The sequence below is a fragment of the Anomalospiza imberbis genome, chromosome 1, assembly GCF_031753505.1.
Source record: "Anomalospiza imberbis isolate Cuckoo-Finch-1a 21T00152 chromosome 1, ASM3175350v1, whole genome shotgun sequence".
Classification (NCBI taxonomy): Eukaryota; Metazoa; Chordata; class Aves; order Passeriformes; family Viduidae; genus Anomalospiza; species Anomalospiza imberbis.
The window spans coordinates 23,247,786-23,275,357 of record NC_089681.1 but is presented as its reverse complement, the minus strand read 5'-3'; the positions used below and the strand labels follow the sequence as shown (position 1 = coordinate 23,275,357).

At 50.3% G+C, this 27,572-nt stretch overlaps 1 protein-coding gene and 1 long non-coding RNA gene across 2 annotated transcripts; both read right to left on the bottom strand.

Moving 5' to 3' along the window:
* Window positions 1–5,083: 5,083 nt before the first annotated feature.
* GDF6 (growth differentiation factor 6) lies at window positions 5,084–16,094 on the bottom strand. Its single transcript, XM_068184453.1, has 2 exons — window positions 15,624–16,094; window positions 5,084–6,012 (listed from the first exon to the last, which is right to left on the bottom strand). Exons 1-2 carry the CDS (start codon window positions 15,958–15,960, stop codon window positions 5,150–5,152), a joined length of 1,200 nt encoding a protein of 399 aa, XP_068040554.1. The 5' UTR covers window positions 15,961–16,094; the 3' UTR covers window positions 5,084–5,149.
* An 8,753-nt stretch (window positions 16,095–24,847) lies between these two features.
* On the bottom strand, window positions 24,848–26,854 carry LOC137470788 (uncharacterized). Its single transcript, XR_010997250.1, has 2 exons — window positions 26,252–26,854; window positions 24,848–25,606 (listed from the first exon to the last, which is right to left on the bottom strand). It is a non-coding gene; the product is annotated as an uncharacterized lncRNA (long non-coding RNA).
* Window positions 26,855–27,572: the final 718 nt, after the last annotated feature.

The window sequence follows — 27,572 nt, the reverse complement described above, 5'->3', positions numbered from 1 at the left end:
TTACCATTAGAGTGAAAACATCTCAGATGTTTGGCAGGTTGCCCTTACATTATCCCTTTCGTTCTTCTCTGGCCCTCCTGCAATTTCCTACTTCCACCAAAGCAATGAGTTGTCAACCAGACTTCTACTTTTCTTACTCACCTGAGGTCTCTCCTGCCCACTCACTCAAACTCTGTTGTCCTAGGAGCATTTTCACTCACTTTTCTCTAGTAATAAAATTCTCACATTCTGGAAAGCAATGTTTTTTTGACTGATTTAACAATGCTCCATAGGATGGAGATTCTCCCTAAGGTCTTCCTAAAAAATGGTGCAGAAAGTTGTTAGTAGGAAAGCAGTCTTATCAGATAAAGGTCCACAGTCCAAATTCAGATTTCTCAGTTCCAGAGAGGGGGTTGACAGTACTCATAGTTTAAACAAATGCTAGTTTTTTTCAAAATGCTAGCACATGGGCAAATATAAAGTCCCATGCTCTGCATCAGGCTGATGTGCAAAATTAGGTCTGGGTAAAACCTCGGGAGAACTGTTTCTAATTCCCAATAGCATAATACACAAAGTAGTAATGTATATTAACTAAGACAGTGGTATTTTCAAGGCTGCAGTCATCAAGAAATAGGCAGGTGATGAGTGTAGCAGGGACAATATGTTGATTCTCCTCCCTCACAATTATGAACAGCTGGAACATCCTCAGTTTACAATAGGTCTGACACTGCAAAGAAACAAGAACAAATATTTGGAAATCTAATCACATAATATAGCTGAATGCTGACAAGAGGACCCTGCTCTAGGGGAATATACTCCTTTATAGCACATGGTTGCTATGTGAGAGAACAAATTACACGCTATTGATACCTGCTGTCCCGCTGCCCAGCCTCTGAATGACTGACAAGGGTGAAGTTCAGTGACTCAACTTTCTCAAAGCTTCAGATGTGCTTCTGAAGCAAAGATAATAGTTTATGAAGAAAGAGGTTTCATACAATGTGATCAGCTCAAATAGTATTTGAGGTTAAACACTGAGTTGTAAAAAATCTAAAAAATCAACATGCTTATTTTATAGATGCTAGATGCAGTAAACAGACCAACGTCTCATCTACATGGAGATAACAAGCAGGAAGACTGGATCTGCTCTTCGTGAGGAATTTCCAGCTTTTCTCCCCACAAAAACAAAACAAAACAAAACAAAACAAAACAAAAAAAAACACCAAAAAACATTTTCAGAAACACCCCCCTCTGACAAATAAATGTAAGAGGGAGTCTCTGGTCCAAAAAGGAGCTTACTTATAAAAGGGCTTAAGTCCCATGCTGTTTTGTTCATTCATGTACTCAGAATTTGTTCCAATGCATATCTACACTTCAAAGATGAGTCAGTGATTTTCTTGTGCTTGAGCAGCACAGCCAGTGTGATGGATGAATTGTATAACGTCTGTTGATAAGTATCACACCATCAGCCAGACCAACTTCAGCTGTCTTCTGTCCCTCGTTATCTATTCCCACTATTTCATAGATTCTGCTCCCTCTTCTGGCCAGCAACATAATAAAAGAAATAATTTGCCCTTTTGAAATGTGATTTTGAGCATGGGGAGTTAAGAAATGGAAAAGAAACTTCATATTACTTTGGCAGGACAAAGACATCTGAGCTGTGTATCCACTGCACTTCCATATTTGGATTTCTCTGTAACAAAGGCTTGCCATATTTGTAGCAAAAAAGCTAAAAAAATAATTACAGGTATTTTTTGTTACATTTTCAATGTACTGGGTATCTCTTGGGGGGAGGGCAGGAGAGAGGACGGGAAGTGCAAGGAAAGAAATACCATCTCTCAGCTTTGCTGTATCTATTCACTTCTCCCTCTCAGCATGATGTTGCTCCTTTTCAGATTTGTGCAAAAGAATACCATAGACCTAAAAAAGGAAGTGAGCAGAGATCCCATCTTTAGGAATAGCAGACTTGCCAAAATGGGTTCAGATAATGTAATATTAGCTATAGCATGCAGAGCACATGCTCCAAAAGGCCAATGTTTTCTCTGCTTCAGTAAGCAATATCCAAAAGGTGTGCCTCCAAAGCAGATACTGCAGTTTCTAACTATCTTTGCCTTTTTTCTGGTTCTCCACTCCTCTTTGAGGTTACCAACCACAGGCATTTGGGACAAAGGGCTTTCAAACATTTTTTGGCCATTAAAGACGTCACCAAAAATTCAGCTAATGTAGAAGAAGGTACAAACTGCACTACACTGTATACCCAGGAGAGAAAAACATTTGCCTCTTTAACAACTTCCTTTGATGGAAGTTTTCTTAGGCCTCCCACAGTTGAATTTTGTCTGATGTAGCTCCCCAAAGCCATGTCTGAGGTGGAGCAAAAAGGACAACTCAGTGACAGCACAGCTTGCCACCACGCGTGTGATGAATGGGCTTGCAACAGAAGCGATATTGGTTTTTACATGGAAAGGAAATTGCATTGAAACTCTCAGTGTATGGTTTTAGCCAAACATTGTCTGTACACACAATAATTCATTTGCTCAATAGACAGCAAAATAAAGAGATGATTCATTCAGCCTTCTCTAGCTGGCAATTTTGTAAAATTTCAGATTTTACATCATGTTCATTTCCAGTTGACAATGTCTTATGTATCTCAGTTACCTTTCCTCAGAGAGCATATTGCAGCTTGTTGGACATCATTTGCCCATTCTTTCTCTCATAAAGTGAGCAGAGTCTTGATCCATAGCAGAAGACTGAACTGGTGTGGTCAGAACAGCAACCAAAATTCACACCAGTCAGAACTGCACCTGGTGAACCTGGCTTTTTCAGCTATAATTTCTAAATCTACTGTTAGTAACGAACTTGAAACACTATTAAGTACTAGAAAGCAATAGTCCTCTGGTAGTTGTACCAACTGTAAGGTACAAGGTCTCTTAGCTGCTGCTATTCAAACACTCGGGCCCGATTCTGCACTCCTTTGTTCAAGCACCAGTCTAAGGGAGTGAAAGCTGGTCAGAGAAAAACGTGTGGGATCAGATCTTGTGATATGGCAGAAAAATTCCACTTTCCATGAAAGGAACCTTGTTTTCAAACACATTCCACAAGGTGAGCAGCTCTTTCAGCCCTTCTGCATATAAGATGAGGCTTTTATTTTTTTCCCTGAGAGTGGGGCTCACAGCCCCCAAGCTGCCTGTACCACCTCTGCACGCATCACTGAGAGAGGATCCTTCTCTTACTGAAACAGCTACTCATTGAATAGTTCTTCATTATCTAAGAGATAGCCAGGAAATATTTAATAAATATATTACCCATTGCATCAAAATAAATATCATTTATAAAACATTCATTGTCTTTGCTCATCATCATACAGTGTATATTAACGTTCCCAGTACAGATGAGATTTACAAACGTTGCCTGAATTTTTCCCCTTAATGCATTCTCCCACTTACAATAATCATTGCATAAAATGCATAAAAACACAATGCAGCTTTATGCCACTGGCATAAACCAAAGACGAAACTAAAGATCTTGTGAGAGTACAAAAAGTCTTCAGACAGGAGGAATGGCTTTAGGTGCGCCTTCAAGTGGCACTTGATCCAACTCAAGTCTGCAGCATTTTAGAATTAAAGCCAATATTTACTTGAGAACTCAGAATTACTTAATCAAATAATAGAACATATAAAAGAAGCTGACTTTTTGGAAAAAAAATGTTTAATAATACAATAATAGTTGTAGTATCGTCCAGTAAAGGTGTATTGTAAAAATGTTCTGAATATTAATTTACCTCAGATAACTTTAGAGTTGTAAATACTTGCATTATATTGAGGTAGACAGCAAAAAAAAAATATTTTCTCCATTATTAGCACAGAATTAAAATCTTGTAATAATATCTTAAGGAAATGATAATGTTAAGTAAGGATGAAATATTTGATTAATGCTTAATTCTGTACAACTCAAATATAAACTTTTAAAATATTAGAAATTATAACATTTCGAGTGCATATCATGTTTTGTACATTAAAAAAGAAATGCATGTTGTTCATCTCCATTTTGCACTTTTCAGTCTGTTTAAATAAACAAATATTTACAACTTTTACATGAACAACAGTGCATCCAAAGCAAAATGTGCATTTTAAATTAATGCTCCTGGTCGAGTCTTTTTATTAGCATTTTATATTATTCTCTTCTCTTTTTTATCTTTTTCCACAACTTTGTAGCTCTGCAATACCAGATAAGCCAACAATTCTAGAAATCGGTGGGGGAAAGCCTGAAACTACGAACATAATAATTACATTAAGAAAGGGCTAGGCAGAGCTTCGAAGTGCACTTTCCTCAGGTGAAGCCACATCTGAGACCAAAGGTGGGAAAGAAACAGAAATCTTACATAAAACGCATTTTCCAGCACAACATTTGCATATAATACTGCTGCAAGTTGCGAGGGCCGCCGAGACACAGCCACCCAAGAGACCTGGCAATGGCATCCTTGCACTCTTCGTGGCACCCGAAGCAGTTTCCTTTCCAATCCACCCCGGTTGTGCTTTCTGTACACTTCGCTCTTCACAGTTTGCTGTCTTAAAATAAAACCTAGCTGATAATTACAATCTTAAGCAACTCCCGGTTGTTTTTTTTTTTTTCTCCTTTTCTCTTTCTTTTTTTTTTTTTCCCCTTGGGGGGAGAGAGGGAAAGGGGGGGGCGGGGGGGGGCCGTAGGCTATTTCTGGCTGGTAAGCTTGCAGGAATGTGAAAGAGAGAGCGCAGAAATGAAACAGCCCTCTTCAGAGCAACTTCAGAGAGAGGGATCAGTCTGCTCCCTCTCCCTCCCCCGACTCTTTTTGTACTTGGTAAATTGCCTTCACCTTTGGAGGGAGGAGGATAGATCGCCAGATAAACCCCGGGGGAGGAGAGGGGAGCGGGGAAGGGACCGGGCGGGGGCCTCTCCGCCTGCCCGGCCCGCTCGCCCTTCCCCGTCGGCAGCCGCGGGCCGACCCTGCCGTAGCCCCCGCCGCCGCCGCCGCGGGCAGCCGCCGCGGAACCCCGGCGCCGGGCCGCCGCCCGCCCCTCCGCCGGTCCCCTCCGCCCCAGCCGCGCTCGGCAGGCCGCGGGACGGGGGCCCCGCTCGCCGCTGCCGCCGCACCTCCGCCAGACGCAGACCCGGCTGCCGCCGAGGGGCGTCCCGCCCGCTACCTGCAGCCGCAGGACTCCACCACCATGTCCTCGTACTGCTTGTACACCACGTTGTTGCCCGCGTCGATGTAGAGGATGCTGATGGGGGTCAGTTTGGTGGGGACGCAGCAGCTGGGCGGCGTGGAGCCGGGGTCCATGGAGTTCATAAGGGTCTGGATGATGGCGTGGTTTGTGGGCTCCAGGTGGGAGCGCAGCGGGAAGTCGCAGACGCCCTCGCAGTGGTGGGCCTCGTATTCCAGCGGGGCGATGATCCAGTCGTCCCAGCCCAGCTCCTTGAAGTTGACGTGCAGCGGCTTCTTGCTGCAGCGCAGCCGGGACTTCTTGCCGTGCCGCTTGCCGTGCCGGCTGGCGAAGGCGGTGCGGCGCTGGCGCCGGGCCGGCGGGCGGCGGGCAGCGGGCGGCGGGGGTGCGCCCAGCTCGGCGCGCAGCTCCCCGAGGAGGCTCCGCCGCCGGGCGCGGGTGAAGACCACCAGCAGCGCCCGCTCCTGCGGCGGCCGCGGCCGGCGCGCGAAGCCCAGGCCCCGCAGGTCGAGCCAGCGCCGCGGCCCGCGGTCCGCCGAGGCCCGCAGCTCCAGGCACAGCCGCTTCCAGGGCCGCTGCTCCCGCAGGCCCTGCCGCACGTCGAACACCTCCCAGCCGGCGTACGAGGCCGCCCGCGGGTCCAGGGCGCGGGAGTCCAGCGGTCGCGGCGAGAGGCAGGCGGAGAGCTGCACGTGCAGCGGGGCGGCGGGCGGCGGGCGGCCCTGGAGGGCCCGGCGGAACAGGCGCAGCTCGGCCCCCACGAGCTCCTCCGTCTCCGAGAGGGTCGACACATCAAACACATACTGCTGCCGCCTCAAGGGAGCGGGCGAGAGATCGTCTGCGAGATAAAAATAATTACAGTCAGTTGCGCTCGGGGGGATCTGCCGAGAGGTCTCTGAGGCGGGAGAGGGAGGGAGCATCGCCGGCTTGCCCGGCCGGGGCCGCTCTTGCCTGCCTCACCCCCCACCTCCAGCCGGACCGGGACCGGGGGAGGGTAGGGAGAGGAGAAAGAAGCAGAAGGAGAAGGGAAGAATATGGAAAGGAAAGTGAAGAATATGGAAAGGAAAGAAAGTATGGAAGAACCCTCACCAGACAGGAAACAGCTCTCCAGGACTAGAGGCAGACCCTGCTCCACGCACATCCTCTTCCTATCAGCCCCATATATACGTATCTGTGCTCCTCTAAGGAAAACCTGGACTTCTTTTTTGACACATCGGTGTACTAAGTGCAGCGCAAAAAGCAAACCAGATTCCCCTGAGCTGCTTTCCAATAAAATGTTTACAACCCAGCAAATACAAAAATTCCCAAAGCCCCTGTGTTTCCCCAAAAGCTAGTAAAGCTTGTGTAGATTTCTATAGTAAAAGTGTCACTGGAGCCTCTGTTCAGCAGCCCCTCGCCGCTTTTCCAAAATCAGCCCGCCCCAGGGGTAGAAACAGACTAAAGAAATATACACCCGCCTGTTATTTATCGATATCAAAGGTCATTACCATTCCTGGTAAGTATGTTTCAAAACCTCGGCTCTACCTGACAGGTCGCTGGGAACCCCCTGCGGGGCAGGAGAGACAAGGGGATGATTTATGCAAACCAAAACCTTCAGACGCGCCACGGCGATGTAAAAAATCAATGCGGATTAACGTGCAGTTAATCAGTGCGGATTAGCACACTCGACAGTCGCCCTGCGTCGCCGCGTGTTCCCCTAGACGTCAGCAGGGAGATGGAGCGTAGAGTGCAGCAGGGACGGCGGGAATTGCTGGGAAAAGACCTGCCCCGCAGGGAGCCGCCGTGGGAGGCCCCGCGCCCGCCCGGACCGCGCCGCGCACCCACGCGGCATCTCAGGCTGCGGGGCTGGGCGCCCGCCGGGCCCCGCACACCTGCCCGGCCCCCGCAGCCGGGCGGCCGGGGCATGGCCGCGGTCCCCGCCTCGCCCGGCGTGGCACGAGGAGCAAGGAGAGGCAGTTCCCGAGCCGGAGCTTCCCTGCCTCCCCGGGGCTGCGCGCCGGCGGGAGCGATGCGGAATCGGTCAGGCCTTTCAGGCATCCCGGAAAATTTGAACCCAGGCCTTTCGCATCCCTGTCTCCGCCTCCCACTTCAGGCTTGCCTATTTCCTCGCGGTGGGGCTTCTCCTTCCCAGCGAGGGGCAAGAGGCAGCCCGGTCGTGCATCCCGCTCAGGGAGTGCGGGAGGAGCCTGAAAAAAGCCACGAGCAGAGCCCGAAAAATGTTGCCACAGTCCAGGTGACGACAACAGCTGCTTTATCGAGCTGTGAAAATAAAAGTGAAACCCATGGGGAGCTGCCTAGAGGTGCTGGACAGTTTCATCAGCACTGCAAGTACAGACCAGGATTCGGTCCATGAGTCTCCTGTGGGTTTTGGGGGCGCGTGGGGGTAGTTCTACCCTTCACGGGCGCGGGCCATGGGCTGAGGTGCACGTGGTTGCAGGAGGAGGGTCCAACAGCTCAAGAGATCTCTGGTATCATTGCCTCCTCCTTCAAGGGGGTCCTGGAAGCCTCAGAGAAAAGCGGATGAGCCCTCGGGTAAGAAAAAAGCGCAGGTCCTCCTCCTCCTTCTCCTCTTTCTCTTCGTCTTGGAGGTTTTTTCCTGCATCCAACATCTGTCAGATACCCGGGCATCCGACAGGGCTTAGACCGATCTCCTGGCCTGCCGAGATGCCTCAGACCTTCGTTCAAGGGCTCCAGCGTCCGTCGAGGAAACTAGATCAGCATCTTCCTCTGCGGCTATCCCCAGCTTCGGGATGTAGGCAGAGCCGGGCCTGGGCACGGATTCTCTTTTAATCGCTCTCGTTGCTTAGGGAATGGAGAGACGGGTGTCACGCTTGGTTTCAGAGAGAGATGCTCGCTCTCTTTGATACTCCCAGTCGCCATGGGGTGAGGATGAGGAGAGTGCTGCCTCCAGGCCGCTGTCCCTCCGGAGCAGACGTCTGCACACACACTCCTCCTTGTCCTATTCTTGGCCAGGGCCATAGTCCTGGAACCCCCCTTATCTCTGCCGGGGTGTAAGAGCAAGGCAGCACTGCCCGGCAGTCTTAGCTTTCAGGGAAAGGGCAGCCCTTCCCCGAGGGATGAGGTGACACGAAGGTGGCAGCACCTCTCCCCTTCCCGAGGAACCGTCACGCAGGTGGCCTGTCGCGGCGCAGGAAATAATCCCATTCGGGGGTAACATCCAGGCATGCAGCTTAGACGGGAGGCAGGCAGCGAGAGGCTGAATTCCCCACATGTTCCCGCTGCTGAAAATGGGCTTTAAAGGGTCTGCAGACCCTTGTCACCCGGCGGTGCGGGAGGAAACCAGCTCCGGCACTGTGGGTGCCAAAAGGCTTGCTCAGGGATGCTCCCCAAGCAGCATCTTTTGAGACTCCAGTTTGGCGAGGGTTTGGGGGGCTTCACGGCTGGTCCGGGTTGCTCGGTGGCATGGCACGCTGGCGACACGGCCGATTTGCAGAGAAATGTGTTCCAGTCAAGCGGGTCTCTGAGACGGGCTTCAGCAGCACCGAAACTGTGTGCTGGAAAAGTCCCAGTGGCTCAGGCAGCTGCCGGCTCCCGTGCCTCTCTCGGGAGGGCAGGGAAAGGGGCAGGGCCGCCGGTTGTTTCAAATAAGCAGCTTTGAATCCGATCAGATAAACGCTATTTATTCACTCTTGTAACCTAATAATTCCAGATGAATACATAATCCTAAACCAGTACTGGCTCGCTCCCAGCGCAGTCGAGAGGGTGGGAAAAGCAGCGGAGGGCGGGGAGGGAAAGCGGGACCTCCGGAACCACCACAAAACGGGGAGACACGGGTCTAGGTTGGGGACCCTTTGTTCCAGCGAAGCTGCTGCCTTCCCAGCACACAAAGAGCGGCAGCAGAGTCGACGTGGGGACACCCTGACTGTCCCTCTCTCTTCCTGTGAGCAGTGCACAACGGATAGGGGCTTGTCCTCTTCAGTTTTCCTTTAAACCCAATGAGCGACTGGGGTGAAACCCGGGGTTTCTAACAGCCAGCTCGAGATCTGCCTTTTTCTCAGCTGAAGCTGTCCTTACAGATATTCCCGTTACCGAAATACTTGGTGCGAACAGCAAAGTCATCCCAGCTGGGCTGGGGAAAGTCACATTGCAGAAAATGCACAGGGGAGGTGTGTTCATATTTGTAGCGTTAATGTAGAGTGTTAGCTCCGCAGTAAGTATTTGTTCTATTTCGACTCTCCGTAGTTTATTCTTTTATTTCGGGCGAAAATAAAATATTAGGAGCGGGAAAGAGGAACAGAAAGAGGGAGTAGGTGTATCTGAAATTTAAGAATGTGTCAGTGGCGGATGGAAGAGAGCAGTCCTACTCCGTTCTGCCCCTCGCGAGGCGCTCGGGCAGCGGCGTGCCCGGTGCTCCCGCGGGCGGGCCGGGAAGGGCCGGGCCGGGGGCGCTGCGCCGGGCCCCCGCCCGCCTTCCCCCACGCTTTCCTTCGCGGTGCGGTGGCTGCGGTTTCAGCATCTCCGAAGCTAAATGAATGACTGGGTTGGGACTTTTCCCTCAATTCCCTGTGTGAAGCCTCTCCCGTTTCCCGGCTCACTTTCTCGCCGCAGTCTGGGCTTTGAGGAGAGACGGGGGTTAACGAAGGCTACACAAAGTTTCCCTTTTCATGGCAGATCAGGTACTGGGCTCCCAGCCAATTCATCAGGGCTCAGATCTTAACTTTACATCACTGCAAATTATACCCAAACCACATTCAAGAAGAATTTTCCCATTCCCAAATTCTCTTTCAAGCCATATTTAAACTCGCAAACCAAAAGCACATTTTCAGTTTAAAGACACTTTGCAGACACTCGCACAACAATAATCTGGAAATTAAAACGTATATTGTCCCTAATTGCGAAGGTCTGCCCACACGTTGTCTGCGGACACGCAAGGCTGACAGGTATTTCTTTCGGAGCATTACCCAAGCTGTGGAAACAAGGGGCTGACTCTCCATGTGTGGTATTTCTCCGGGTTTAAATTCCACATCTCCCAGCGCCTGCCTCGCCGAGGTTTTTTATTACACCGAGTGATTAGATTTAAATGTATCGTTCGCTTCGCTATCGAGTAACCGAGAAAGACCACACCTTCCTCGGACGAATTCCCAATCCTGCCAAAAAAAACACTAACTAGTTGTTGGAGGGCTGTTTCCTTTTTTTTTTTTTTTTTTCTCCTCGGAGCGGGGAGGCACCTGGCTGTGATGTACCTTTGATCACCGCTGTACTGTACCTGCTCCGGGGAGGCTGCCTTGCCCTTGCCCCACTCTCCCGCTCGCCGCCACCTCCCCGCTTCCCACGAGCGACTCTCGACCCTCGGGCATAGAGGGATCGCTGCAACACCCGCGGGACGTCCCGCAAGGCTCCGGGCCCTCGGCTGTCGGCATCGTCCCAGGAGATGCGCTGAGGTGGACTGGAGCTTCCTTGGGGGGTTTCTACCTGCTGTAACAGACCTTAACCCAGTATCTTTCCCGTTCCCCATTTGCGGCGGTTACGCTACCCGAAACACTTCGACGGAGGAGAAATAATTCCTCCGAAATTATTCGTGTTGAGAAAATCGGTCTGAATATTCCCAGCACTTGGAGCTAAGAAATGAAGCGAAGATATTTCTGAGTGGTAAATGTGGAAGTGCTAAGATAGAGCTACAGAGCATACAGATCTGGCCATAACTAGCAAAGACTGAAACATCCCCTTTCGTTGATAAATCAGACTTCAGGCACGAGAGGACTCCAACCCTCAGTTTTAGCCTGCCCCGAAATCGCAAGGAAAGGAGGGTTTTCTCCGATCGACAGTTTTGAGGGTTTTTTCTGCTATGAAGGGAGGAGGTAAATGAGGAGGGCGAAGCGCCCCGTTGCCGTGCCCAGCACCGAGTGGCCCTGGTCTGCGCCGGATTTTCTCCCCGCGGGCCACTCGGCTGCCGGTTGGGGCCAGCCCAGCTGCGGCACAGCATCTCCCCGCGGGCGGCGGAAACTCCACAGCTCCGAGGCGGAGACCTCGGACCTCCGTTCCCCACGTGTCCGCCCCTCAAAAAAACAAAACAAAACAAAACAAAACAATACAGCCTCTTAGCAAGCCCCGCAGGAGGGTTTCTGGATTTAAAAAATAATAGTAATAACGAAAAAAATCAGGACCAGATCCGAAATGAGCCACTGGAATGATTTGATGGGCGTTAATTACTCGTCCTGTTAGCAAAGCGGCTCCGCGGCAGCGCACCGCCCCGCCGAGCTGCCGGATCTACGGAGCTCCCGGCGCCCCTTCCCTGGACCGCCCTCCCGTCCCGCGACACTGCGTGCGCGAGCCCCCACGCCTTCTCCAGGGACAGCAAACAAACTAAAGATAAACTAAAAAATACTCCCCCCGCCGACAGCCCCCATTTTCGCTGGGAAGCGGCGAGAGGTGCAGCCGCGGCCGCAGCCGCCGAGGGGACGCTGCGCTGCGCTCCGCTCCGCCTGCGCCCCGACCCCGCGCTCCGCTCCCTCCCGCAGCTCCCGCGGCGCGGGGGCAAAACACCAACTCCGCAACACCTCCCGGCACGGGCAGCGCGGAGCCGCCGCCCGCGCCCCGCCCGCGCCCCGCCCGCCCCCGCGGGCGCGGAGGCCCCGCCGGGCCGGGCCGAGCCGGGCCGCTCGCCCCTTTCCCGGGTGCACGGCGGGGATGAGGAGCGGCAGCTCGCCGCCGCGCTCCGGCCGTCTGGTCTGCATTAGTGTTTTTATAAGGGGCTCAAACAAATCGAATACAAGGTCACCAAATAATTAACAGTTGTGAATTCCCTCCTTTCCCATTAAAATACTTCCCTGTTTATATTTCATTTTCCTCCTGCCAACGACAACACTGCTTGGGCAAAGGCGATGCACAGATTACACTACATTGCAGCTTTCGGTCCACCCAGAAACCCGCTGTTTTGCATAAATATGTTGTACTAGATGAACTTCAAGTGAGATTTACACTCTGCCGCATGCACAGAGAGCATGGACTCTGCCGGGCCATTTTCTGTTTCTGCACACGGGATCCCCCTTTCGTCCTAGCCGTCTATTCACCACCCTCATGTCAAGAGCAAAATAACGATGTTCGGATCCCTGCCCATCCGAATCAGCTGCCTTCCAACTGGAACGCGAAACTGCATAAAGAAAACGGGGAGGGAAAACGGAGACGATCTTGACCTATTTCGATTTCCCTGTCCCTTAGGCGCGGACCGCGGCATTTCGTATGCGGGAGCCCTGCCTTCGTGCCGGTGCTGCGGGCAGCTCTGCAGACACAAAAGGTTGAGGCGAGGGGCACTCGCAGCAGCCTGCCCTCGTGGCAATCCCTTCCCACGGAGATCCTTTCGAAAATCGTGCTCCCTCGCACTCCAGCTATTTTTATTTTTTTTGTTTTCGATTTGTTCCCAGTCATGCCGCGTTTCTTGCTAGCTGTGGGATCGCTTGTTTATAGCTCCCTTCTCCAGCTCCCTCCCGCTCTCTCTCTTTTTTTTTTTTTTCTCTATTTTTTTCTTCCCCTGCCTGGTGGAGTCCTTGCAGCTCCTAATTGTCCTGCCTGACTGTGGAGCTCCAATGCTGGGGGTCCTGAGGCCAGTGAGAGCACCATCTGCGTTTTAATGAGTTACTTCATGTGCCAACAGTAATTTTCCTACATTCAGCTAGGTCCTGTCTGATCTTGCGACCGTAACAAGGGGGAGCGAGTGGGGGGCGGGAGGGGGTGGAGAAGGGGGAATCGCAAACCCTTTCCCCCCTTTCTCCTCTCTTTTTCTACCGACGGGGGAAAAAATTATATATATATTAATCAGTAGTGAGTCTTCACTCCCTCTCGCGCTACCCTGAAAACGATCTTATTAGTTTCAAGCGGGAAGGGAAGAAGCGAAGCAAAGGGAAGCGGCTGTCGGTGTCTGCACCGATGCGCTCTGCCCCGCAGTCTCGGAGGGCGGTGGGACGGGCGGGCCCGGGACTGCAGCGGCCGGGAGCTGCTGCCGGTCGGAGCCGAGCGCCGAGCAGCCCCGCCGCACGCTCTCGCGGACACGCAGGCACAGCAACCCGCCGCGTACGGGAAGGGCATTTCTCGGCAGGACTAAAAGTTTCTTCGCGCTCCTCTGCGGGCTGCTGTCCCCCCGAAATTCTGCCATGCAGGATGGCGTGCGGCAGGTGGGACGGCCACCGTCATATCCCCCCCGGAGCTGCCGCTTAGGTAAAGAGCAGCCCATCTAATTGGGTCAATTTGGGCGGCTATACTGTCTGCAAATGAAGTGAGAGAAAATCTGCCCCCCCCTTCCCCGCTTTCCCTGAGCAAAGACTGTTCATCATCAGCACAACTCCAGCTCGCCAATTAACTGGGCTAGGAGCCCACGGGGAGGTGGGCAGTAAAATAGTTACCACTTCAGAGGAACGGAAGCTCTCTTGAAGTTTTTTGGTGATGTGCCATCGGCTGGTCCACTTCATTATGGGAGACTAGACAATATTTGATATGTTATGACATGAACACTCAATTAGATCACTGAGTTGAAATACTCCAATCAGTGGCTTGATGCTAAGCAACCCTCAGAAGGTCCAGCAGAAGGTCACAGCCTGTGACACATCAAATCAAAATCAATGGGGAAAAGTGAGGCTTTTCCTTAATCAAACCAGGAGTTCTGTTAGCAAATCACTTCCCCCGGAGTAGAATCCCACATACAGCGAGATGAGCTAAATTTGTTAAATTAACTGTCTTTCTTCTGGTTATCAAGAATAAGATGATATCGGGGGCGGCTCAATTTCCTGCGGCTCGCAGAATTAGCACCCCGTTTCCTCTCCGTCAGGGGGAGCGGTCCAGCTCCTTTCTGACGGCTGAATTTTCGAAACCGTGTTTCTAGAAAGGGAGTCCTCTTCCCCCCACCCCCGCTTTTAACAGCGACGAAGAAAACAACCCCCATAAGGCGAAGGCGGAGAGCAAAACCCCTGGTCCCCTTTCCCCTCGAAAACGTCTGCGGGCTTCCGACCGCGAGGGGCACATACTGTGGGCGCTCCCACGCGTCCTCCCGAGCCCAGAGAGGCGCAATGGGAACCGCGGCGGGAGGCGAAGAGCCCCGCCGAGCTCTCCGCGGAAAGAACTCCCCCGAGCCAGGGGTAGCAATGGGGCAAGGGGCTGAGCCTTGGGTGCCGTGGGCGGGGAGAAGCTTCCGGCTCGGGGAGGCGGTGAAGGGGGTCGGTTTAGGTTCGGTTCGATTTGGTTTGGGGCGATCGGCTTCTGCAGTTCCGGGGAGCCGTGTGACTTTCCCGGCGCTGTGTTTTGTCCTAAAACGGCTGGGGCACGGCGGGAGGACGGCGAGCTGCCCCGGCTCCCGGTGCTGCCAGCCCCCGGCAGGTACAGCAGTGCCCGAGGAGGCGCGGACGGAGGGGAGGGTCTTCAGATGTGAGAGAGGGGGAGGAATGAAAGCGCAAGCTTCATTAAGAACCTGTTAATTAGTCTGTTCTTAATGGCTCACAACCAGGGTAACGAAAAAAGGGGGGGGGGGAATAAAAGGGGCAGGGGGGGCGTTTTTATGGAAGGGAAATTTTACTCTGGATCGACAAGAAATGTGCACCCGCGGCCCCGGGTACGAGCGATACGACGGCGAGAGAGAAGCACAGGAGGGCTCCGGCCGGGGCTGCAGGTCACGGAGGGGGCCCGGGAACCCCGCGGCACCGATGCCGCCCGGGAAGCTCTGCGGCCCGATGTAGCGGGCCCCGCTGCCAATCCCGGCCCGGGGGTGCGTGAGGACCAACCCCGCATACAGCTCAAAGGATGCGGCCCCGGAGCAGACGTCAAGTCCGGCCGCCCCTCGCTGAGTCCCAGTACCGGGCGGTACCTGGGCTGCACGCTGCCCCCCGCAAGTGGAGCCGGAGGGTCCCAGTCCCAGCGCTCTCGGAAGGGTTCGGGGCTCTTCCAGGTAACCCCGATAACTCGACCCGAGGCGAGAGCAGCCTCAGGCAGAAGATGCTTGCCCTCGGTCAGTTTAAACTTTCTTTTCGCCGTGCAGCCGCGTCGATAAGAGCCACCCTATATCCGGCGGGTGGAAAGAAACCAGAAGAGCTATAGGGGTTTTTTTGTTTTGTTTTGTTTTGTTTTGTTTTGTTTTGTTTTTTTCAAGGTCGAATGTACACCCAAATTCCGCCTGCAAAGCTGGGGTGCGTTTTCCACCAGCTCATGACGATTCAGGGAGGAACACTCGTGTTTCTCGCACGCAGCACTTAGGGCTGCCTCGGCTCGGGTTTAGTGCCGCGGAGCGGTTTGCTTTAAAATAAAACAACGCGACTCCCAGTTTACCGAGGGATCTGCACTTTCCTGCAATACCGGGGCGGGGAACAGCACCGGTGACCACTGCAGCGCGCTCCCCACCTCCCCAGCACCAGGCTCCGCGGCACGGCAGCCTCGTACCGTGGAGCGCAGCGGGAAGGGACACCCGCAGCCCCAGGGGGACCGTGAAGGGCGTGGGGGGCCAGAACTTACCTCGTCCCCTGTCTACAAAACTAGTGATGGTGTTGGCGGATTTGGACGACTGAAAAAAGCTGGCGTTGATGCCCAGTTTCTCCGCGATAGAGTAAGTCCTGAACAGAGACAGCATGTACTCGTGGGGTTCCGCCCGCGGGAGCGCCCGGTCCATGGCGTGTCCCCCTTGCCGCGGGCGGCTTTCCCGTGGGGACCGCGGCACCCTGCGGCTGCGACCACCTTTGGAGGAGGCGGCGAGCTCCGAGGAGGCAGGGAGGGAAGCCGGGAGGCAGCAAGGTAAATCCCAGAGGAGGCTGGCGAGCAAGGCGGCGGAGAGCAGGGCCCGGCGTGCATTCATAGCGAGAGGCGGCGGCGGTAGGGAGGAAGAGGAGGGCGGCCCGACGTGCGGCTCCGGCGGCCCACGGAGCGGCGCGGGGACTGCGCGGCGGCGTGGCGCGGAGCGGCGACTGCACCCGGGCGGGCTCGGCCCGCAGCCGCCCGCCCCGCCCCGCGGGTACCGCCCCGCCGCGCACCGCCCTGTGGGGGCACCCAGCCCGCCCCCGCGGGGCGGTCCGCGGCGGGGCGGGACACCCCGTGGTCGGGTGCTTGGGGGTCCCTTTGCTCCCTCCCCGCTGTGTTCTCCACGCGGGGAGCGGACACGAGGGCCGGAGAGAGATGCCGCGCGTCTTGCTGCCACCTCTCGGGTGCCGCTTCTCATCAACCCTGCGGTGCTGTCATCTGTTCAGGTGCCTCACAGATTCTCCAGGTTTGAGTGTGGGCAGATTCGTGTGATGCTAATGATTTTACTTGAGGCTGTCTATAATCCCGTGGCTATGTGCCCGAAAACTTGGCACAAAGCAGTGTCTTATAACAAGGAGAATTTGGTGGCAAGTGAGGGTCTCACCTTGGGATGTGCCAGGGCCCATCTAGCTAGCAGCCTTGAGGCAGGTCCTGACACCCATTAGAGAAGGAAAGGAAAGCATAGGAAGAAACAGAGACCATTCTCCTTGTCTCAAAATCTGCAAATCGGCCACCAAGAGAGGACCAGCCCAAGTGGAGCACAGTGCCGGGCTGGGGCCTGGCAAAAAGCAGCTCTGGGCAGTCAGCACTGTCAAGATAATCAGGGCAGGCAGGAAAGAATCCTCAAAGCAGGGCACACATTTGACTTGTCCTGGTCATGCAAAAGACAGCAGTGGAGCAGAAGTACAAGGATTCAGAAATTCACCCACCACTTTTCATTTGGCTTTTCAGGGGTACGTCCTTCAGCATAAAACTGGTGTCAGTTCTCCAGTGGTTTCATCCAACCACCTGTCTAGAGTTCACAGCCATGACAAAGCATAGTAACATGCTTGCATTACTCTACCTGTCCTGATCCTTTCTTCTCCTTCACCTTCTCATCCTCCTGCCTGAACCATGACACTGCTGCTGCAGGCAGCCACAAACCACCCTCTTCCACTTCCCCATGTGGCTTTTCTCTGCCCTGTGCTGAGCGTTCCTTCTTTCCTGTTCTGATCTCCAATTGTCCACTTCTTCCTACCTCTCCTATCTGCCCCAGCTCTGCCACTGGTGGATTTTCCTCCAATTCCAGTAAGAGGTCATGTGTGTTTATCTGTGAAAGCCTGGTCCATAGTAAATAAAGGGAATATGAGATCTCTGACCATGCTTCTCCATCAGCTGCCATTCTTCATGCAGTTATACACTGTACTTGTGGACTTGTCTTTTTCTTCCCCGTTCTCATTTTCCACTAAGAGAGAGCAGCTCATGCCTGGGCTTTTGGCACCACTCCCACTGCAACACAGCCTGGTGCATCCCAGTTTGCCTGTAGGGTGTTTAGTCCCACTGTGTTCCCTATCTCCTGTGAAGTGATGCTAGGGACTATGAGGAACACAAGGGGAACATTCAAAGCAAGTGACAGGCTCAGGTTTCAAGTGTACCAGGCTGCATCTCTACTGGAAAGGAAGATAATTCCAAGATAGGAGCTCACACTATCCTGTAGCCCTCCATACATGGCTTAGAGAGCTCTCTGGTGTGGTTTTGGCCCATGCCAGCTAGCACTTTCCCAGCCAATACCCAGGTCTGTTACAAGTTATGGCTTGTGCCAGGGGCTGTCCCTAGATGGCCATTTGGATATGCCCATGTGGATGTGGGACACATCATACAGCTGGGATTAGAGAAAGGGGCCCGTCGTTGCCTTGGCTTCTTTTTAGCACGATAGATGTACTGTGAGGTGCTGGCAGATGAACTGTGAAGAGGCAGGGCTACAAAATAGTATCAGTGACAGTGCAGTAATGAGGCAAGAGTTCTGCAAAACCATTTCCCACTTCATTCTGTCCCGTTTCTTCACCCCCTTTTATTTATTGTGCTTTCACTCCTCCTGTCTACCCTCTGGCTTCACAGACACCCTCCTGGCCACTACCCTCCCTTTTCATCAGCTGCTTTCTGCACTGGGAGTGTCCCCCCTCCTCCTGTCCCTTTGGCTTCTCTTTTCTGATGCCTCACTTTTGTTGCTTCTGCTCCTCTTTACCCCTCCCATCCTTTCTGCTCTGTACTTAGCATTTTGGCTATTTTTTTCTTGCCATGACCCAGTTCCTTCCGGAGCCTTATCATCACTTTTTTGTTTCCTTCTGCCCCTTTTGTGTCCTATTCACTTATTTCATGCTCCTGCTGGCTATCTCCAATCAGCTGCCCAGCTCCAGTTTCTCCTCCATCAACTTCTGCCCAACCCTAGTCCCCCAGGCTCTTTCTTTTCTCTCCTGCTGTATTTCATTGTCCTGTTTTTCTTTTCTAATATTGTTCCCACTTCCCACATCCCCTCCTTGTGGTCCCAGATGCTGCTGCTGCACGGCTGCCCTTACCCACTCTCACTCTGCTGGTTTCCAGGGTCCCCTCTGGTGCTCCTGGAGTGTCTGTTCCCTTCCTGCCTTTGTCTCTTGGTCTGTCTCTCCTCTTCCCTCTTTGTTCTCGGCTTTTTTCTCCCTTGGCCTCCTCCTCTCCCAAGGGGAGGTGGTTTCATGCTAATGCAAAGCTGCAAGGTCTCAAGAGCAACTTCCATCAGCCTGATTTAATTTCTACCTGCTGCTTTTGCATGTTTTAATGCATTCTCTGAAATTGACTTGGATGGCTGCTTTGCACTGTTACTTCTTTATCTGGGGCCTGACTTGAAGCCCTCTGCAGCCAACAGGGCCTCTCCTCTGGCTCTTGTGACCTTTCAGGCAGTGTGGAGGCTGAGGCCCTGCTGAGGCTGATGCCCCCCAGTAGCACCCCAGGACTGTTGCTCAGCGGGTGAGAGTGCGCCCAGATAGCAGTAACAGCCATAAATAGGCAGTGTTGCTTTCCAGCCTGTTCCACAAAGCTTTAGGTTGCTCAGGGTTGTCCCTGTGCCGTTTTGGAATACAATGCCATTGTTCAATACAGCTAATTGCCAAGACAGTGACTTAAGGGAATGACAGAGCACGGAACTGTGGGGATATAACAATTGTGGCGCCTCATGGAGCAACACAGTCAGGTCACTGAGAGGGACTTGAATATATTGAGACATCTTAAGAAGCTTTGGTTTTGATTGTCCCTGAGAAAACTGCGTGGAACTGGACCTGAAAACTGCAGGCAGGAGTGGGCACTTCGTGGGGCAGCATGAGAATGAATCAGCGCCTGCGAGACACTTGAGATCCCCGCTTCAGTGCATGGCAAAGAGTGAAATAATGGCAGCAACAATAAAAAGAGTAAAATAATAGCAGCCACCAGAAAAGAAGAATAGTGTTTTAAAAACTTGTTTCCTTTCTGGTTTTCTCAACAATAAAAGTTGGCCAGATTTCAGTTTATAATTGCATTATACATATTTTGTAACATTTTTTTAATTTCAAATATGTTTGTCAGAACTAAAGCAATTTGGAGACTGCAAAAATGCAGTTTTAAAACTAGTTTCATTAATTTGCTTGCACTAGCAACATCTCATCTTTCAGATTTTTTTCTTTCTGTGAATTTGCTATTCTGGGGAAAAGTATAAATGAATGGAGACAAATTTGAAAATCAGGAAGCAGTCCAAATCAAATGAGATTTCTTTAATCTGGAAGTTTAATGGAAATTTCTCTTGCTATAACCATAACATGAGCAACCATGTTGAGGAAGAATGACAGAGGTTAAAATTCATCCCTGCAAAGTGGTCAAGCCAAGACGTAAGCGTCAGTCATTTCACCTCTGGTTTGTGGTCATTTGTAAGGCTTACTGTGGTACGTAAGGGATATGAGTACAGAGTTGATCAGTTTGTAGACATTCCCCCTTAGTATTTTTCTTTTTTTTTTTTTTTTTTTGCATCTAGGTTGATGCTTGTTTTAACATGAACGATCTATTGTAGAATTTTTATTTCTGTGAACCAAAATAATTTTTATTAGGATGACTAGAAAATGTACCCCCTCAAACTATGGGTTTTCCCCTACTTTAGCACAATAGGCTCCAAAAAGGCTGTGGTTACACCACATAATCAGGGGGCAGGGATTCCTACCAGAACACCAGTTAGCACATTTTCCAAAATGTCCATGTAGTCCATATGTGCTGGTTTTCAGCAAAATACCAGCCTCCACAAGACCTGGCTTTGAAAATGGGAATTTTTTTCCAAAGACCCTGGTTCTGAGGCATTAAATTCTTACCCTTTTAGCCTCAGCATTTTTATCACCTCTAATATTTTCTGCAGTGCTTCTGAAAAGGTTGGTTTCAGTGTTTCACACTGGCAAGAATATTTATTTTTTAGTATCTATATTTTGGCCCAGGAGTTGTTTCCCCTTCCCCATATGGCTCTTCCCTTATGGATAATGGGCCAGCTCCTCTCCCTGCTTCCCTCCCGGCTGAGCTGCCCCGCTCTTGGCCGAGGGCATCTTCTGAAATGGAGCACCAAGCTCCTTCTCTGCTGCTCGCATTCTGGACCATCTCATTAGCCAATTTTTTTTTCTTTAACACGGAAAACCATCCTTTTTTCCTAAACATATTTATTTCAACATGTCCCATCTCCAAACCATCAACATAAACCCCAAAAATCTAAGCAGGTCAAGATTTTTAACTGCCCAAACAATGGTGTGTGAACTAACAGAAGACAAGGGAGCATATCCAAATAAATAGGGTTGCTTTAGGTGTCTGAAGTACCTCCTGCATTGTGGTCCTCCAAAGAAAGTCCTTTTTCACTTTCCAAGCATCCTGCAAGGGATCTGCACCTCTCCCAGCGCCCCACAGCCTACAGAGCTCTTCCAGATGAGTCCCCCCTGGTTACAGCTCAGTGGAGGCTTGTGCAGCCCCACGGCGTGGGGACAGGCTTTCCCATTTCTCTTCCTTTTGCTCCTGCTTTTGGTGGTTTGTCTTTTCACAAGAAAAGTCGGGAGAAGGAGCAGGGCTAACCCTATGCATCACTGTTGCTTTTTGCAGTGTTTTATTTTGCCACAAAACAGTGGCAACTTCGCTTCTCTGCAAGCTTTCTGCATTTTTGTCACTGTCTTAGATTAGAACCACATTGTCTCTCACTCACAGTTAAAAACTTAATACATGGACATGAAGAGTGAAGCCACTCCTGCATTCTTAGTGCATCAAAACAGATCCTGACATCAGGAAAACAAATTGCAGCATATAGATCAGGAGAAAGGGAAGAAGCTTGCAACAGTGATTCTGCTTTCATTTGCTCTGGTGTAGAAAATCAAAATTATGTAGGAAATTGTTTTTCCTGTTTAGGATAGATTTAATTTTGAAAAATTACTGCTAACTTTGTAAACATTAAAATAGACGCAATAAAGATGTGAAATTTCACACAGGGGATCCACAATGTTTGTATAATTATAAGCATATGGTTACTTTACACAAAGTCTCTGTTATACTTTTATTTACTAGTGCTTGGGGAAAACAGAGGTTCTCAAATTCAGTGTTTATTTACATGTATAGGGAATGTCACAGTCTCCATTAACCTGTCATAATCTGTATTTCTGTCTTGGAACTCCAGCTATATAAACCAAAACCCCACTCACACCATCATTTCTAATTTGTTCAGCTACTCTGCTAAATCAGACAATTTCTGTAATTTCTAAAGAATGTATATCCTGCTGTTGTTGGAAGGATGAGAACTGCTTACCACCTCAGTGCCTGCTTATTTCAGCTCTTGAGGGGGTAAAAGTGAAAGTTGTTGCTTCGATGCAGTTTTCTTTGTTCTGAGGAATTTTGTGGCACTTTAATTTGTTGTTTTCTTTTTAGTCTGAATTTCTGCGAGGCTATGAACCAGCCCTGGAGGATACTCAGCATTTTTACTTTGATATCCACAATTCCTAATTTTATAGGACACAAAAGGAACTCAGATCCAGCAGGATTCAGCCCTCAATTTGTGGGCTGGATTACATTATTTTTTGCCTTTAATATTGAGTGGCCATATGCCTAGGGCTGTTCTTTGCTTCAGGAAGTGTGGGAGCTCATATATGCACAGTAACTTCACATTTTAGAAGAAAGGTGAAATAATTTGTGGATTTTTTTTTTTTGCACTTTTTCCTTCTATGTAAGATACGTACAGTTTTGATAAGCTAGATTTAACTGTGCATTTGGGGGTTTTTGGGGGGAATACCTCAGCTCAGACTTCCATCCTTGGCTTCACTCAAGCTGGTGCTATTAAATGATGCTTGCTGTTATGAATGATCAGAACCATGCATTCTGACTGGATAGGGACAGGGACATAGAACAAATTCCTTTTGAAAGAAGATGAAGGAGCCTGTACAAGTGTTGCATCACTGCAGTCTGGCCTAACAGCACAAAGAGATTTATTTGTATCCTTTTATTTTGCAATTCCTTTCTCACCCATCTCTTTTTCCTTCACATCCCTCTTGTCACTTCAGCACTGCATGGCCACTTGAAGCATGGCAGCTGGATTTTCTCACAGACCCTGAGAAGACTTCAAGATGTTTTGGCTACTGTTCTGTTACCAGTTCTGGGGAGAAAATTAACACTTATCTGACACCTCAAAGTTGTGGGTACCAATCTCATCCCTACTCACACTACCTTAGGAGTGTCACTCTATGTTTCCTTACAGTTGTTTCTGTCTATTCATTGTTTCAGCTACAAACTCTTCAGGACGGAATCTGCTTCCCATGATGCCACTGTTACTTAATTATTTTCTTGGTAGGGAAAATTTAATTTTTCCTTGCATTAGTTCAAAGCAATCCACCAGTGCTAGCTCTGCTGAGCCCACTGGGTGTTGCTTTCTGCCTTCCCAGACCACAACCTGGAGCCATTTGCCCTAGAGAAACTCTTCAGGAGCAATGCAGGAGAGTCACTGCATACAGATCCCAACCAGGGAGGTACCAATAGAATAGGCTCTGGCAAACAAAACAAACTCCTGGGAAGTATAAAATCCATTTTGACCCTTGGCAATGCTTTGATATTGGAAGGAGATGGGCTGCAGCAGTCCTCAGGCTGGGGATATTTCCTTGTCCAGAGAAGTTGTGCCAGAGGATGGTGGCAGGGGAAGGAGAGGCACAGGCTGATCTCTGTGATGGTGACAGCTGTCACAGTAATTCCACTCTTTCCCTTTTCCTTTTAGTTTGGTTTACTGAGGAGGGAGTGAAAGGCATAGAGAGGAGGAAGAGGGGATCAAGGAAAGACAGGAAAAGGCAAGCTGATAGTGGTTTTATATCAAAAGGTTAGATGCCAGCTGGATCTTCCCCATTAAATAAAGGGACTTGATGTGAATTCTACTCCACCTCAGAAAACAGCCCCACATGTTGCAAGTGTTCCTTTCCCTTTACATTTCTTTTCTTGCATTTTAAAATCTCTGTAATTTAGAAAGGCCACTTTTCCTTTCCCTGTCACAAGAGCAGCAGGCACAGCAAATGAAAGCTGATGACTTGCCCTGGAGAAACAGTTGAACTATTTCTCCAAGGGGCAGTGCTACAACACAGTCCCATGCCTGCCAGCAGCCACAGGGAGCCTCCGTGCTCCTATCCCAGCCAGCCATAGTGTCCATCCTTTATAGGTCCTGAATTAACTCAGCTATTTTGTTCAGTAAAAGATGATTAAACAAGCAGTAAGATGTTATCATTAGAGGCTTCCTATTAAACTATGACTATAAACACTGGCATAGGAAGGATAAAGCTTCCTCAAGCTAAGCATGTCAGAAGATAATATTTCCTTCAACATTGTCCACAAAATGTATTGGTGGACCAAGGTGCTTATCAGTGCTACTTCTTAGGAAATCAACAAGTTCATTTTCAGCTTCTCTGACTGCTTTATATTTAATGCAGTAATGTGGTTACTTATTACATAAAATTGCATCATTAAATAGATTCCTCAAACCATTTCAACACCACAAAGGCAAAAGACTTACTCAAAAGAATACCAAAGCTCAAAAAGAAGCATTCACCAGCTAGAGAACAGCAAACCCCTCTTGCCTGTAGCATATTTTGTTTCCTTTACAGCTTAATCATAATTCTGAATTCCCTTATTTTCAGTGCTTGTTCTGGGATTAATTAAATCAGCCGGTCTGATCCTGGAGCTGCTGATGTGTACATTTATTCTCTCTTAATGTATGGTGGAGTTTTTTCTATATACAGGAGCAGTGGCAGCAATGCAGAGCAATGCCAGTGTGCTGTACCAAACAAGAACTCTAAAGCAGAAGTGTTTGTTGGAGTATTCTTCTTCCCCACTGATGCCAATGCTGCCCTGTCACGGGGAATCACTTCCATACCTCCTATATGTGCATGGCTGCTGGTGTGAGCAGACACCAGTGAGTCAAGAGGGAACTGGGAGTGATGGCAGAATATTAGTGCATTTACAAGTAAAATTATGGGCATGGCCTTTATACTGGGTATTTTATCTGTGCCAATCAAGCAAAAAAGTCCTTTATAAAATCCAATTTGAAACTGTACAAACAGTGTAGATAACAACCCTCATGCTCTCTGCACATCAAACAGAATAAATGTATGATAGCTTGGGAGGTGCTGGTTTGCCTCTGAACGTCTGAAGTTGGAGAGATTTGCTCACTTTGGGCGTGGGCCCAAAGCCATTCACAGGCAAGGGGAGTGGGCTGGGGCAGAGAGCTGACCTTTTTATTGCAGGGCTGCTCTACGGTCATCAGAAGAAACCTGCTGCCGCTCAGCCCGCAGCGCCTTTTCATCAGTGCTGCTCTCACTGACACTAATGGGAATTACGGTTGTAGTTTAACTTTCTCATGTGCCAGGGTATAGCCGCACACAGTTCTTCCCTTTATAAAAGAAGACCAGGCACTCTATAACTGCTAAGAACAGGCTGTCTGAAAGGTGTTTTATTAACTAAAGTTGGGGAAGAAAATGAAACTGAAAAGAATACGACTGCATATTAAACTACATGAAGTGGTCATGACAACTGGGAATCTCAGTATCATAAAATTTTAACAGCTGGATGCAATCAGTGGGGATTTTCCATTTTTCTTTTTGTTATGCTTAAGAAAGAAAAAGAGGAAGAAGAAAAAAAGAAAAATAAAAGCTTAATTTTACTCAAGCAAGCTTTTTATCCAGCTCAGCTTTCTTTGCTTAATAACAGAAATTGTCTTTACTTCTCTATAAATCTCAGCACTGCCTGTGCTTAGCTGACATCGTCCTTTTCCCGGGGCAGGGATTCCACAACTGGAGGTGTTCAATATCCCCAACAGCAGCACAACAACAAGGAATGGAAACCAGAGAAATGCATGTTGTAGGGAGACTTCCCCCGTGTGTATGCAATTTTCAGAACTTACCAAATAATTAATCAAAATCAAATTTTGCCTCACAATTCATCAAGACTCAACTGTGCCTGAAATCCCACAGTAGTTCTTCAGCAAAAGGACAAAGTTCCATGGTAAGTCAGCAGAAACACTTTAATGTTTGTCTGGGCATCTTCCATTTCATCGCATGTAGTCTCAGCCCAGGCTTTCACTTAAGTACCTTTCTTTCTTTAGCACTGTTTGCTTCCTGGTAATGTCAGCACTTGCCTTGAGGTAGCTGAAGAAACATTTCACAGACTGAGCTTTATCAGACCTATAGAAACAGAGGGCATTACTGAAAATAATGTCATGGATTTCCTACCCCCACAAAAAGCATATGTTTAAAAAAACAAGGTCAGAATTGTATATAATTTATGGAATGGTATTCTTTGATAGCTCCAGTGAGGACTGGCTTATTTGTCCAGGGAGTAATAGGATATTATTCAGCATAACTGAGTTTGATGGCTCTCTGTCTGACTTGTATGGCTTTGCTTAGGCAGCCTTATAAACAAGCATGTTTTCTCAGTTCATTGCTATTTCTGTGTCTGTTAAAATGCAAACTGACTCCAAACTTCTGACTTCACCTTTCAATGCTTACATGTGCATTTTGTTTACTAAAATAACTTCATTTTTCCTTTACTGATGGCTCATGAAGCCTACAACAGCATCCACATATCTGAAGAAAATCTTCTCGTTGCCTTTTCAGCCTCCCCAAATCCCACTTGTCTCCAAAGTCACAGGTTTTCCAGAGCAGAGGTTGCATTCTGTATAAACTCCTAAGCCCTTGTTTTGAGGACTGTGGATGGGCTTTGCCTCTCCTGAGGGACTCAGCACTGCACATTCATGCTGAGGGTCAGAGCAAGGCAGGATGGAGCACTGAGGATGCAAAAAGAGCAGATGTCACCCGGAGAATTTTCACCTTCAGTCTCCCAGTTCCTTCAATGGTTGCCCTAAATCATGTTTTCCATGTTCTTTCACAAAATAATTTGGAAACACCTGTACAAGGGCCAAAATAAACACCAGCAGATGGTGTTTGGAAAATGTTAGGGGCTGCACTTTGATGAGGTGCCTGGGAAGGGAGCTGAGCACATCAGAACACATCACCTGGCAGTGCCCGTATCTGTGAGCTGTGGAGAAAACTGGTGGGCAATGAAATGCTAGCTGGGCTTGGTGACTGCACAGACCCGGGACAGGGACTGTGTCTGGACTGTGAAGGACTTCTGAGTGGTGGGCTTGCTTAATGTCTCTTAACCGAAGTAAGCGTGCGCTTTGAACAGACACGTAAACTCACAGCCACTAGCACAAGTTAAATGATCAGAGCAAAGAGACAAGAAATAAGCTTTTCTATGGAGAGCCGGTTAAAAGCACAACCAAACCACCATGCTTGGACTACATTATGTATTTCAGAGGCTTGTACAAGGCACTGCATGAAGATAAGAAAGAGAAATTGCTGCTCAGGGCGTCCTTGGGAGGATCACCGAGTCATTCCACACATCACTCCAAACGAACTAGCAGCGTCCAAATGAAAACTCGGGCGGTCTGCGAACGAACATCCTCGAAGGGAGATGTTTGAGTGAAAATAGGCATCGTACTGGCTTCTGATGGGTGCCACCACTGTGTGACACGAAATGCGCTCTGCGGGACTGGCACTTAGGCTCCGAGCAGACTTTTCGCCCCTAAGGCCAGCATCTGAGGAGTGCACGGGCTCTGCGGGGGACACACGGCGGATGGACTATGGACTCTGCTCCCGTTTCCTGACCTGCTCCTCGCACCTCCAGCTTACGGACGGCCCGGAGAGCCCGGCGTGCTCCGGCCCCCGGCCGGGAAAGCGGCCAGAGCACAGCAAGGGCGGCCCCTTCCCCCAGTCAGCGGGACAGCGTCCCCGCTCTGGTGCCGTCCCGATGCCGCCCCGGTTCCGCTCCGGTGCCGCCCTAGTCCCGCTCCGGCGCCCTCCCGGAGCCGTCCCGGTGCCGTCCCGGAGCCGTCCCGGTGCCGTCCCGGTGCCGTCCCGGTGCTGTCCCGGTGCCGCCCCGGCGCCGCTCCGGTCCGGCCGGTGCCGCCCGCTCCCTCAGCTCTCCCAGGGGCGGCCGGGCCGTGCCCGTGGCGACGGCGCCACCTGGCGGCCGGAGCGAGCGGCGCGGCCGGCCCGGGGAGCCCCTCCGCCAGCCCCGCGGGGGCGCGCCCGGCTGGGACTCCGCTCCCGCTGGGACCCTGCGGCGCGCTCCCCGCTCTGGACGGCC

Bases quoted from the DNA above. Each gene is read 5' to 3' on its own strand.
- GDF6 (XM_068184453.1), bottom strand. From the start codon at position 15,960: ATGAATGCACGCCGGGCCCTGCTCTCCGCCGCCTTGCTCGCCAGCCTC. The intron at 6,013-15,623 runs GTAAGTTCTGGC...TTTATCTCGCAG, and splicing joins TTTTGTAGACAGGGGACGAG to ACGATCTCTCGCCCGCTCCC.